General features: G+C 36.6%; 1 protein-coding gene across 1 annotated transcript in view; it reads right to left on the reverse strand.

Moving 5' to 3' along the window:
- The window catches only part of MAEL (maelstrom spermatogenic transposon silencer), a gene marked incomplete at its 5' end in the record, with an annotated part of 50,570 nt that overhangs the window by 11,347 nt on the left and 24,727 nt on the right, over nucleotides 1-14,496 (reverse strand). The window contains 2 exons of the mRNA XM_082360932.1: nucleotides 2,519-2,651; nucleotides 3,412-3,474. Coding sequence (XP_082217058.1) covers nucleotides 2,519-2,651; nucleotides 3,412-3,474 — 196 coding nt within the window. The remainder of the gene's footprint in view (nucleotides 1-2,518; nucleotides 2,652-3,411; nucleotides 3,475-14,496) is intronic.

Here is a 14,496-nt window from a genome sequence, read left to right on the forward strand (position 1 = left end):
TGATGGAAGTTTGAAGTGAGAGAAGGTGAGAAATAACTGTCTAGGAGAGTGGGAGATTAATCAAACTAGAGAAATGGACAACTGCCAGGCAAGGTTAAGGGCTCACTTGAGGTTGGTGGTGATGAATATTTAATAACACCAGTCAGTATGGTAGTTTCTTTTCAGCCTCGGTTAGCTTCAAATGTATAACAGAGGAGGTGAGGAGTTGATTTAATCAGGGTTAGTGTTTGTCAACCAACTATGATGAAGAATGAAGGGACAGTGGAGTTCATAGTGCAAGTGAGTGAAAATAATGGAGCAAGGAATCTAAGCTGGGAAGGAAGGAGGTGAAGGGCAAGGTGGGGAGAGGAGACACAAGGCTGCAGCATCTGTCTATGTGTGACTGGTACCCCTGGAGTTGTGCCATGCAGTGACCCTGCGAAGGAGGGCAGAACAGTGGAGGCATACAATGAATTGAAGGTCCCAGGAGAGATCAAAGAATTGTTGGCACTGATGTACCAGAGAAAGACAGTGGTAGTCAGAGAGTAGGATGCTTGAAATTGAGATTATGGGGAGATGCCACTGGGGCCTAGAATATGATCATGGGAGTGGCTACTTGATGTATGGCAGGGGACAGGATCACTGGAGAAGGGCAAATCAAGGAACTGAAATGTCAGGCAGCTGGAAGGATCATCTATGGGGAAACTGAAATCAAGAACTCTGCCAGGAATATTGTTTGATCTCCTGGCTCAGTGTTGCTCTAAGAATGAGGATGACCAACTCAGGGGCCTATTGACTCCAAGAAGGGGTTATCAGGTACTACAGTCTGAATGGCATGTGATTCAAAGCCTAGGGATTTTAGGGAGAAGGCAGAAAGAAGTCTAGAGGCCACAAAGTTAAACAAGGACAACTACTTCAAATCTAAGCCCGTGATAAATGAGAAAAAAAAAAGTGTCGCTAACAGGGAAGCAGTATCTTTAGAGGACAGCCAAGTTTTAGTTACAACCAAGGAGGAAAACAGACCTTCCCAAGAGGAGGTTGAAGACATGAGATTTTGCTGATAACTGAGATTGAGAAGACCCACAAAGTTTTTCAGGAGTTGGGGAAGGCTGAAAAACAGAATCAGCCTAACAAGATGAGTGTGGGAGATAAGCAAGGATCTAGGTATCCTGAGCTTCCATAGTGACTGATGTGAACAATGAAAAGAGGGGTAATGAGACTAAATCTGGTAGTCTCAACACAGATGGTGATGATGGGGCTAAGGCAGTGTTTCTCATCCTGGGTACTATTGACATTTTAGGCTAAATAATACTTTGTCCAGGAGGCCGTCCATACATAGTCAGGTGTTTAGCAGGCTTACTGGTATCTATCTACCCACTGTATGCCAGTAGCACCCCCTCGCCAGCTGTGACAACCAAAAATGTATCCAAGTGTTGCCAAATGTCCCCTGAAGGACACAAAATAGGTCCTAGTGGAGAACCATTGGGTTAAGGGTTAACAGTAGACAGGAGAGAGAGAAGAGTCTTGCCCAGAGATTATATGGAGAGCTCTCTTTTTTATTTTTAAAATTATCATGGAGTAAGACAGACTTCTTTGGTGTGTACATTTCTACGAGTTTTAACAAATGAAGAGATTCGTGAAACCACCATTGCAATCAGGATACAGAGCCATCCTATCACCTCAAAAACCTCCTTTCCCTTTACAGTCATACCCTCCTCCCCTAACCCCTGGGAACCACTGATATGTTCTTCATCATTATCATTTGTATTTAACAATGTCATATAAACGGAATCATACACTACATAACCTTTTGAGACTGCTGCTTTTGCTAAGCGTAAGTAATGCCTTTGAGATTGATCCTAATAGTTGTTTTATCAATAGTTCATTCCATTTTGGGGTTCCCTTTTCACTATTTTATTAACTATTTAAAAATAGAACATAGTAGATAATAAATGTTACTAAGTCAGAGATCTTAGTACTTTCATATACTGCTGCATTTAATCCTACGACGACTACTAGCCCTTATTATTATTCTTGTTCTACAGATAAGGAATCAGCACAGAAAGTTCAAATAACTTGCAGAGAGTCACACAGCCTATGTGTAGCACAGCCTGAAGTGAAATTTAGGAATTCTAACTTGAGGGCCCATACTCTTAATTGCTATGCTCTCGGTAGTGTAGAGAGGCCTACTAGTAAGTAAATACCAAGGAGGGAAGAGGGGTGGTAGGGAAATTAGATAGCCTCTAATCAAATCCTGAATCAGGTCTTACATTTAAAATATCTACTTCAAAAATGTGTATCACCTAATTTTTGGAATAAATGTTTGGATGTGTTTTGTATAAACACTAATGCTAATTTTAATTTTCTTTGTTAAGTACAGTAGGAAAATATACAAGGAAGGAAAAGGATTTTTTGTAAGATCCAACTGGATTAAAAACTGACATTCCATGAAGGATCAAAAAAAATTTTTAACAGAAGAGAGAACCAGACAAAGGCCTGATCTTGAGAGACTAGCGGCCCCCAAAAGTCAGCTCCTTACCTGGTAACGCCCTGCATCCAATACAACCATTTTGGGTGTCACACTATTGCTGGCCTCATAATCCTGAAGTGGTACATGAGCCTCCGTGAGCTGGATTCCAAAGAGAGTGGCCAGAGAATTACTGATGCAGTATCTTTAAAAAGGAATTTAAAATGCTTATTATCAGAATCTTATCTAATTCATTCTAAAAGCATTCACATTTTAAAAATTTCTGACAAAGCATGTGAGATATTGTTGTAAATTGGGAAAAAAGAAATTTAGAGATTTGGAGAAAAAAATGGGAATAGGTAGCAGTACATATCATAAAACTGGTCATTACTGGTAAGCAATCCTTTGATTACCAAATAAAATTTCAGATTCATTACAAGTGAATGGGAATGAGGGTAAAGAGCACCAGAACTCTCAAATATTTAAGGCAAGGAGAGGCAACACCAGCAATAGGGCTAAAACTTAGAAACACTTATGCATCCTCAGAACCAACTATCATCAGCTGTGTAAAGGGATTACCAGAGCTTCCACAGATCTGAGGCTGCAGGTACTTTCCCTACAAAATGAGGAGAAAAGGGTCTATATTTTTTGAGCACCTTCACAAGGAAGTGCTGTTCTTAATGACAGTAGGGAACTTCACTTTCCTACAGGGATCCTAGAAGAAAAAATTTTCAATAAGTGCTTCTGAAGGCTCAAATTGCTCAGGTGGTAACTACACCAGACAAGTAGTGACATGGGCAGAAGAATACAAGTAACACGATTTAAAAAACCTTTGCTTTAAAAGACACTTGTGGAAATAGAGGTAAACAGTGATGCACCCTGAATGCCAAAGCAACAACAAGCAAAGCTGCAAAGAATTCAGTGCAGAATAGAGCATTAGGAAGAAACTCCTTTCTCCAACTTACGCAATTTTCTTGCAAACAGCTAAAGCACAGAGGAGAATATCATTTTCTTCATGCCACTTGCACCTGTACAAAAAAAAAAGACTTTAATATCCTCATCTAACTGAAGCAGCACTGCTTATGGGTTTTTATGTGCCAGATTTCTACCTTAGTGTCAGTTTCTTAAATGATTTCAACTATTACTCAAAGATCAAGGTTTCTAATTTAACATACAAAAAGTAGATTTTTTTACAAACAAGTTTTTAATGTTACCTCCTCTGATGCAAATTCATGATGCATTGCAAACACGCAGCTATAACAGACAGATTTTACCTTGAAAATCTATATATAGATTTATATATATATATAGAAAATCTGTATATAGACTATAGTTAACATATACTCATTAAACACACATTTACTGAGGACATACTACTTACCAGGCATTGTCCTAGGCACTAGGGATACAGTACAGAATGAAACACAAACTCTTATGCACACAAAACTTACTTTTTAATGGGGAAGTCAGATCAAAAGATATGTAGGCATAATACCATAATAAGTTAGATGAGTTCTAAGAAGGAAAAAAACAAGAAAAAGACATGAAATGCAAGAGAAGGGTGACATTTTAGATAAGGTAGGCAGGAAAGGTGTCACTGAGAAGTGGATGTTGGAGTGAAGACCTCAGGAGGGGATGTTGGAGAGGAAATGACCAACAACATACTTTCACGATGAGAGCCACTATAAACCTGTATATCTTTCCCCTGACTGCATAAGTCATTTGAGACTCAGAACAGCACTACCTGCATAATAGAAACCTTCCCTGAACTTAGCAAAAATCTTCACTTAGAAATTATAAACACGCTAAACAGTAAGTGTAAAAAGTCCATTATCTGCACTTGTTATTTAACTGAATGGAAGGCTATCTAAAAATAAGATTAAGAATTTCCCACTGCTTTTACAAAAAGTGATTCAATAAATATGATTCATAAAACTAACTCTAAAATGAAGGCTTAAGTTAAAACTAAATCTAAATCAAGGCACCAGTCCCTCCCACTGGGAGGCCTGCACAAGCCTCTTAGACCAGCCTCATCCACCAGGGGGCAGACACCAGAAGCAAGAGGAACTACAATCCTGCAGCCTGTGGGACTACAAACACAGAAAGTTACACAAAATGAGATGGCAAAGAAATATGTTCCAGAGGAGGGAACAAGATAAAACCCCAGAACAACAACTAAGTGAAGTGGAAATAGGCAGTCTACCTGAAAAAGAATTCAGAGTAATGATAGTAAAGACAGTCCAAGATCTCAGAAAAAAAATGGAGGCACAGACCAAGAAGATACAAGAAATGTTTTAACAAAGAGCTAGAAGATAAACAAACAGAGCTGAACAATAACTGAAATGAAAAATACACTAGATGAAATAAATAGCAGAATAAATGAAGTAGAACGGATAAGTGAGCGGGAAGACAGAACGGTGGAAATCACTGCTGTGGAACAGGATAAAGAATAAAAAGAAATGAGGGCAATTTAAGAGACCTCTGGGACAATATTAAATGCACCAACGTTTACATTATAGGAGTCCAGAATGAAAAAATTTGAAGAGATAATAACTGAAAACTTCCCTAACATGGGAAAGGAAACAGTCACCTAGTCCAGGAAGTGCAGAGTCCCAGGCAGGATAAACCCGAGGAGCATGCTGAGACACATAGTAATAGAACTGACAAAAATTAAAGACAAAAAGAAAATATTAAAAGAAACAAGGAGACAAAAAAACAAACAACCCAATCAAAAAATGGGCAGAAGACCTAAAGAGACATTTCTCCAAAGAAGAAATACAGATGGCCAATAGGTACATGAAAAGATGCTCAACATCGCAAATCAGAGAAATGCAAATAAAAACTACAATGAGGTACCACCTCATGCCAGTCAGAACGGCCACCATTAAAAAGTCTACAAACAGTTAAATGCTGGAGAGGGTGTGGAGAAAAGGGAACCTTCCTACAGTTGGTGGTAATGTAAGCTGGTGTAGCCACGGTGGAAAACAGTATAGGATGTTCCTCACAAAACTAAAAATAGAATAACCATATGATCCAGCAATCTGACTCCTGGGCATATATCCAGACAAAATTACAATTCAAAAAGATACATGTACCCCTATGTTCATAGCAGCACTATTCACAACAGCCAAGACATGGAAACAACCTAAATGTCCATCAACAGATGAATGGATAAAGAAGATATGGTACATAAATACAATGGAATACTACTCAGCTATAAAAAAGAACGAAATAATGTCATTTGCAGCAACATGGATGGACCTAGAGATTATCATACTAAGTGAAGTAAGTCAGAAAGATAAAGACAAATACCATATGATATCCCTTATAGATGGAATCTAAAATATGACACAAATGAACCTATCTATGAAACAGAAAAAACATCAGGGACATAGAGAATAGACTGGTGGTTGCCAAGGGGGAGGAGGGTTGGAGAAGGTAGGAGTGGGAGTTTTGGATCAGCAGATGCAAACTGGTGTATACATAGAATGGATAAACAACAAGGTCCTACTGGATAGCACAGGGAACTATATTCCACATCCTGTGATAAACCATAATGGAAAAGAATGCGAAAAAGAATGTGTGTGTGTGTGTGTGTGTGTGTGTATAAAACTGAGTCACTGCTGCACAGCAGTAATTGACACAACATTGTAATTCAACTTTACTTCAATGAAAAATAAATTACAATGCTTAAAAAAAAAAAAAGCAACAAGGGCAAAGCAACAAATAACATACAAGAGAATCCCCATAAGGTTATCAACTGATTTTTCAGCAGAACTCTGCAGGCCAGAAGGGAGTGGCAAGATATATTTAAAGTGATGAAAGGGAAAAGCCTGCAACCAAGAATACTCTACCCAGCAAGGCTCTCATTCAGATTCGATGGCAAAATCAAAAGCTTTACAGACAAGCAAAAGCTAATAAGAGAATTCAGCACTACCAAACTAGCTTTACAAATAAATGCTAAAGGAACTTCTCTAGGTGGAAAAGAAGAGACCACAACTGGAAACAAGAAAATTACAAATGGGAAAGCTCACCAGTAAAGGTAAACAAACATACAGTAAAGGTAGGAAATCATTCACACACAAATATGATATCAAAACCAGCAACTGTGAGAAGAGAAGAGTACAAATGCAGGATATTGGAAATGCATTTGAAATAAGGGACGAGCAACTTAAAACAATCGTGTATATATATATATATATATATATATATATATATATATACTGCTATTTCAAAACCTCACAGTAAACACAAACCAAAAGTCTACAATAGATATACACACAAAAAAGAAAAAGGAATCCAAACATAACACTAAAGATAGTCATCAAATCACAAGAGAACAAAAAGAGGAAGGGAAGAAAAAAGACCTACAAACACAAATCCAAAACAACTAACAAAATGGCAACAAAAACATACATATCAGTTATTACGTTAAATATAAATGGATTAAATGCTCCAACCAAAAGACAGACCTGATGAATGGATACGAAAACAAGACCTATATATATGCTGTCTACAAGAGACCCACTTCAGATCTAGGGACACATACAGACTGAAAGTGAGAGGATGGGAAAAGGTGTCCCATGCAAATGGAAATCAAAAGAAATCTGGAGTAGCAATACTCGTATTAGACAAAATAGACTTTAAAGACTGTTACAAGAGACAAAGGAGGACACTACATAATGATCAAAGGATCAATCCAAGAAGAGGATTTAACAACTGTAAAAATATATGCAGCCAACATAGGAGAACCTTGATGTAGCAGCCATAAAAGATGAAATTGACAGCACAATTAACAGTGGGGGATTTTAACACCTCACTTACATCAATGGACAGATCATCCAGACAGAAAAATCAATAACAAAAGACAGGCCTTAAATGTCACATTAGGTCAAATGGATTAAACTGATATTTATAGAGCATTCCATCCCAAAGCAGCAGAACACACATTCTTCTCAAGTGCACATGGAACATTCTCCAGAACAGATCACATGCTGGGCCACAAAGCAAGCTTGGGTAAAGTTAAGAAATTTGAAATCATATCAAGCATCTTTTCCAACCACAATACTAGGAGATTAGAAATCAACTACAAGAAAAAAACCTGTAAAACAACAAAAACACACAGAGGCTAAACAATATGCTACTAAACAACCAATGGATCACTGAAGAAATCAAAGAGGAAATCAAAAAATACCTAGAGACAAATGAAAACAAAAACAGGATGATCAAAAACCTATGGGACACTGCAAAAGCAGTTCTAAGAGGGAAGTTTATAGCAATACAATCTTACCTCAGGAAACAAGAGAAATCTCAAATAAACAACCTTAACTTACACCTAAAGCAACTAGAGAAAGAACAAACAAAAGCCAAAGTTAGTAGAAGGAAAGAAATCATAAAGATCAGAGCAGAAATAAATGAAATAGAGACCAAAAAAAAAAAAAAACCCAGAAAAGATCAATGAAACTAAAAGTTGGTTCTTTGAAAAGATAAACAGAATTGATAAGTCTTTAGCTAGACTCAAAAAAAAAGGGAGAGGGCTCAAATCAATAAAATTAGAAATGAAAAAGGAAAAGTTACAATGGACACCACAGAAATACAAAGGATCATAAGAGACTACTACAAGCAACAGTATGCCAATAAAATGGACAACCGAGAAGAAATGGACAAATTCTTAAGAAAGATATAACCTTCCAAGACTGAACTAGAAGAAATAGAAAATATGAACAGACCAATCACAAGCACTGAAATTGAAACTGTGATTTAAAAACTGCCAACAAACAAAAGACCAGGACCAGATGGTTTCACAGGTGAATTCTATCTAACATTTAGAAAAGAGTTAACTCCTACCCTTCTGAAACTGTTCCAAAAAATGGCAGAGGAAGGAAACACTCCTAAGCTCATTCTATGAGGCCACCATCACCCTTATACCAAAACTAGACAAAGATACCACAGAAAAGAAAATTAGAGGCCAATATCACTGATGAACATAGATGCAAAAATCCTCAACAAAATACTAGCAAACTGAATCCAACAATACATTAAAGGGATCATACACCATGATCAAGTGGGGTTTATCCCAGGGACACAAAGATTCTTCAATATCCACAAATCAATAAGTGTGATACACCACATTAACAAACTGAAGAAAAACCATATGATCATCTCAATAGATGCAGAAAAAGCTTTTGACAAAATTCAACACCCATTTATGATAAAAACTCTCTAGAAAGTGGGCATAGAGGGAACATACCTTAACATAATAAAGGCCATATATGACAAACTCACAGCTAACATCATTCTCAACTGTGACAAGCTGAAAGCATTCCCTCTAAGATCAGCAACAAGATAAGGCTGTCCACTGTCTCCGCTTTTATTCAACAGATTTGGAAGTCCTAACCACAGCAATCAGAGAAGAAATAAAAGGAATCCAAAAAATGGATTAATTATAAAATTAATACACAGAAATATGTTGCACTTCTATATAATAACAGTGAAAAATCAGAAAGAGAAATTAAGGAAACAATCCCATTTTCCATCACATCAAAAAAGAATAAAATATCTAGGAATAAATCTACCTAGGGAGGCAAAAAAACTGAAAACTGTAAGACACTGATGAAAGAAATTGAAGATGACACGAACAGATGGAAAGATATACCATGTTCCTGGACTGGAAGAATCAATACTGTCAAAATGACTACACTATCCAAGGTAGTCTACAGATTCAATGCAATCCCTATCAAATTACTAATGGCAGATCTAGAACAAAAGATTTAAAATTTGTACAGAAACACAAAAGACCCTGAATAGCCAAAGCAATCTTGAGAAAGAAAACTGAGCTGGAGGAATCAGGCTCCCTGACCTCAGACTATACTACAAAGCTATAGTCATCAAAACACTGCTGGCAAAAAGACAGACTTATGGATCAATGGAACAGGATAGAAAGCTCAGAAATAAACCCACACACCTATGATCTATTAACCTATGACAAAGAAGGCAAGAACATATAATGGAGAAAAGACAGTCTCTTCAATAAGTGGTGCTGGGAAAACTGGACAGCTACATGTAAAGGAATGAAATTAGAACATTCTCTAACACCATACACAAAAATAAATTTAAAATGGATTAAAGACCTCAGTGTAAGACTGGATACTATAAAAGTCTTAGAGGAAAACATAGGCAGAACACTCTTTGACGTAAGTTGCAGCAATATTTTTTTGGATCCATCTCCTAGAGTAATGAAAATAGAAACAAAATAAACAAATGGGACCTAATTAAACTTAAAAGCTTTTGCATAGCAAAGGAAACCATAAACAAAACAAAAAGACAACCCACAGCATGGGAGAAAATATTTGAAAATGAAGTAATCAACAAGGGATTAATCTCCAAAATATACAAACAACTCATGCAGCTCTGTCAAAAAAGCAAACAACCCAATCAAAAAATGGACAGAAGATCTAAAGAGACATTTCTCTAAAGAAGACATACAGATGGCCAAAAAGCACATGAAAAGATGCTCAACACCACTAATTATTAGAGAAATGCAAATCAAAACTATGAGGTATCACCTCACCCTGGTCAGAATGGCCATCGTCAGAAAGTTTATGAACAATAAATGCTGGAGAGGGTGTGGAGAAGCGGGAACCCTCCTACACTGTTGGTGGGAATGTAAATTGGTACAACCACTATGGAGAAGAATATGGAGGTTCCTTAAAAAACTAAAATTAGAGCTCTCATATGATCCAGCAATCCCACTCCTGGGCATATATCCAGAGAAAACCATATTTCGAAAAGATACATGCACCCCAATGTTCACTGCAGCACTATTTCCAATACCCAAGACATGTCCACCGACATGTCCTAAATGTCCACTGACAGAGGAGTGGATAAAGAGGATGTGATACATATACAGAATGGAATATTAGCCATAAAGAATGAATCAATGCCATTTGCAGCCACATGGATGGACCTAGAGATTATCATACTAAGTAAATAAGCCCGGCAGAAAAACAAATATCATATGATATTGCTTATATGTGGAATCTAAAAAAATTGATACAAATGAACTTACTTACAAAACAGAAACAGACTCACAGACTTAGAAAACAAACTTATGGTTACCAAAGGGCAAAGGTGGCAGGGGGGTATAAATTAGGAGGCTGGGATTAACAAATATACACTACTATATGTAAAATATATAATCGACGAGGACATACTGTATAGCACAGGGAACTCTATTCAGTACTCTGTAATAACCTATATGGGAAATAGAATCTGAAAAAGAATAGATATATGTATATGTATAACTGAATCACTTTGCTATACATCTGAAACTAACTCAACATTTTAAGTAAACCAATAAAAAAACAAAAAAACTAAATCTAAGTCCTTACATGCCCATGCGGAATCAAGTAATTTTAAATTTCCACTTAGTTTTGCTCCTTGTTCAGAACTTAATCCCCAAGAGTACCTACTTCATATACACATTTTCCATTGGAGATCATATTTTAAATGAAAGCAGTTAAAAAACTAACAATGTATCACAGTATTAAAACAAACTACAACAACAAAAAACCCATTAAAGTCTGACTCCAGGGGAAAACGTCTCTAAATCTAGTTATACTATTAAAAATGACATTATTTGGATGTGTTTTTATTTATACTTATTGGCCCTCTTCCTCCAAATCATCCCAAAATATGAGTGTATTTTCTAGCAAAGGAAGATTCATATTCTAAAAATCTAACGATTATCAGAACAGCTCTGTACACTCTGTTACGCTATTAATATTCATTATGCAGCCTGAAATATAGCTTCAACTTTAATGCATTTCCAACGTGTCTTTTATGAAATTGCACTCCAAAGTAGTAGCATAAGGTTGTAAGTGAATATGTCTGCTAAGTTCGCAACTTACTCCCAAAGTTTCACCACCACTTCATTCACTAAAATAATGTGCAGCATAAAGGCCTTTTACACGCTTTTCCTCTTGATTTCCAAAGGTCTCAGTGATCTCTTTTCCTCTTATTTAGGGTTAAGTTTCTTCTCCTTTTCAAGGATAACCCTGCCTTTCCCTTTCTCAGGAACCACTGTCATCTGACAGTTACAGATGCTCTTTGCTCTAGTCAAACTGACTCACTGTTTTTTTCTTAAACGGTCTCTATGCTTTCATTCCCGAGTCAGTGTTTTGGCCATTTTCTTCTCTTAGAAAGGTCCTTCCTTCAACCCAAATCTCTGCTCACAGGGACAGAGGAGATGCTCAATAAATATTCATTGATTAAATAAAAGCTGCTTTGTTTCAGTCACCAGGTCACAGTGAATTAATCCAAGGACAATTATGACAGGAAGCAACAAGGAGAATGGGGTAACTATAAAGGTTATACTCTAGCCTTCAAAGTAACATGATAGTCATTAACAGCCTGCTTATTTAAGATTCTGATACTTTTTGTGTAACTGTATTCTATTTCACCAATATAAAACCCACCCATTTCTCCTAGAGCTAGAGACAACATTTATCAAAAATTTATTACAAACTTTAATGTCCTTTAAGTAGAAGTTTAAGAGCAGTGTTTGAAACGAGTCCTATCTGCTTATATTAACTAACAGAGTCTAACAATAGTTCCTATTGTCCGCTACAACCAAAACTCCCTTGTAAAATACTATATATTGGAATCTTACAATATTATGAAGCTCAGGAAAAGGTAGACCCATCCTTTCCAAAGCAGTTATTATTAAAGTTCTTAAAGTACTATGTAACAGGTTCTATCTTTAATAAAATCCCATGGCACAGACCTCCAAAAATGTCTTACACCAAAGCTACTCTACTCTTGTTGCAGTCTATATGTACTCTGAGACTCAACACCATTTCTTCTATTCTAAAACATGATTTTTTCACATTTTAACTGAATGCATTTGTTGGACTGCATCATACAATTTAAGGTATTCTACAACTGCTATTGGCCAGTCTAGAAATAGCTGCCATTGCCTAAACATGTACAAGTGTATTATTTTTTAAAGCAGTGGTATGTAGTATTTTATTTTTGTTTTTATTGCAGTATAGTTGATTTACAATATTATGTTAGTTTCAGGTATACAGCTTAGTGATTCAGTATTTTTGCAGATTATATTCCATTACAGGTTATTACTAGATAATGGTATAATTCCCTGTGCTATACAGTATATCCTTGTTGTTCATCTATTACATATATATTAGTTTGTATCTGTTAATCCCATATCCCTAAATTTGTCCCTCCCTCCACCCTCGTCCTTTTGGTAACCATTAGTTTGTTTTCTATATCTGTGAATCTGTTTCTGTTCTGCATATATCTTTGAGTATTATTCTGGATAACCAAACAACTGTAATCCTTCAACATTTTAGTCAATAAACCACTGAGAAAGTACTGGTTTGTCTCTGAAACCTTCTACTGGTATCATCTGATAAGATCAAGAAAGAACCAGCATCAAAACTTGCAGAAAAGGTGTCTGTCAGTGGCTCAGGAGAAAATCGAGAGACAATAGTACAATTCTCTTTTAAGAAATGCTACATCACCACCCTGGATGGCACAGAGACAACAGTGTATGAAAACACGGACAATGAATGATTCTGAATGTGAAATTTTAGGAATGCTTTAGCCAGTAGCTGAGGCAATGGTACATAAATCCAAATATCCTAACACATCATCCATAAACTTTAAGCCTAACAAGATTAAACAAAGTATATACCTGCAGCATAACTAAGAGAAGCATAACCACAAGACTACAAGACTCAATTACCAAAAGAAAATCCTTACTTTCCAATGAAGTCATTTCTCAAGTTCACACCCAAGCCTCTATATAGCTTTATAGAGAGGGTGGAGCCCAGAAAACATGGGGGAAGAGAGAGAAAGGAAACTGAGAGGCCAAGATTAAATTACAACCATTCCCACAATGAGACGGTTGATAAATATTCAGAATCCTGGTAGATCAGAGCACTGGCTACAGGAAACTGACTTAAAAGTGCCTGAAGACTCTAGAAGGCAGCCTGGAAGGCACTGTTTCTGGGCAGCAGAGGGCAAGAGGAACGGAAGGAGTCCTTTAGAGACTGTGTGAAGGGGAAAAAAAAGCACAGGGGGGGAAACTTAGGACTCCAGGACAAAGAAAGCAGGAAAAAAATGGGAAGACCCACAACCACACTGCCACCACCCTGAAAGCATTCAAAGAAACCATACTTTGCTACACTGACAGAAGAGGAAGCACTTGAACTACAAATCTCAAACCACCCCAAATAAACAGCCCTGTCCAAGAAATGCAAAGGAACAACAGAAAGCCACTGCAAGAGGTAAACAGAAAATGAGAATCACTATAGCTGGTAACTCTCCCCATCCCCAACCCCCGAAAAAAACCATGAAGACGAAAACTATAAAACAACACTATAACATAACACTCTATATTGTTATTAATATATGAATTAAATATCCTTAAACAAAAATTTTGAAGATACGAAAACATGGCCTGAATAAGAAACTTCAAAACTAAGAACAGAAAGAAGAAAAGAGTTGACAAAACTCAGGAAAGAAATAAAAATCATATAGGAAAAGAACTGAATTACAAACTGCCTAAGGAAGAACAGATTCAAATGAGAAGTTAATAAGGGAAACTGAAGAAAACAGAAAACTACCATGAGAATAAGAGACTAAAGAAAGAAGAAACAAGGGTCAGAAAAAGTCACCATAATGAAAGGTAAAGAAGACCAATCATACATATATTGGACACCTTTAAGAAAAATTAAATGGAATAGAATATTAAACTACAATCTAAGAAAAATCTCCAGAAATTAGACCTGATTCTGCATACTAAAAGGGCCTGCCAAACACCTGGGAAGACTGACCTGCAGTAATATACTCAGAGAAACATTCCAGGAAAACGATTAGACTTTAAAGATGAAAAACCATTCTTAAGGTCTCCAGGCAAAAAGATCAAAATAACTTAAAAGATCAAGAGAATTAAATGAACAAACTTCTAAAAAGCAACATAAAGCAATACAACAATGCAGCTGTACTTTCTAGAAACTCAAGGAAAT

Source organism: Balaenoptera borealis (assembly GCF_965194805.1).
Source record: "Balaenoptera borealis genome assembly, chromosome: 1".
Classification (NCBI taxonomy): domain Eukaryota; kingdom Metazoa; phylum Chordata; class Mammalia; order Artiodactyla; family Balaenopteridae; genus Balaenoptera; species Balaenoptera borealis.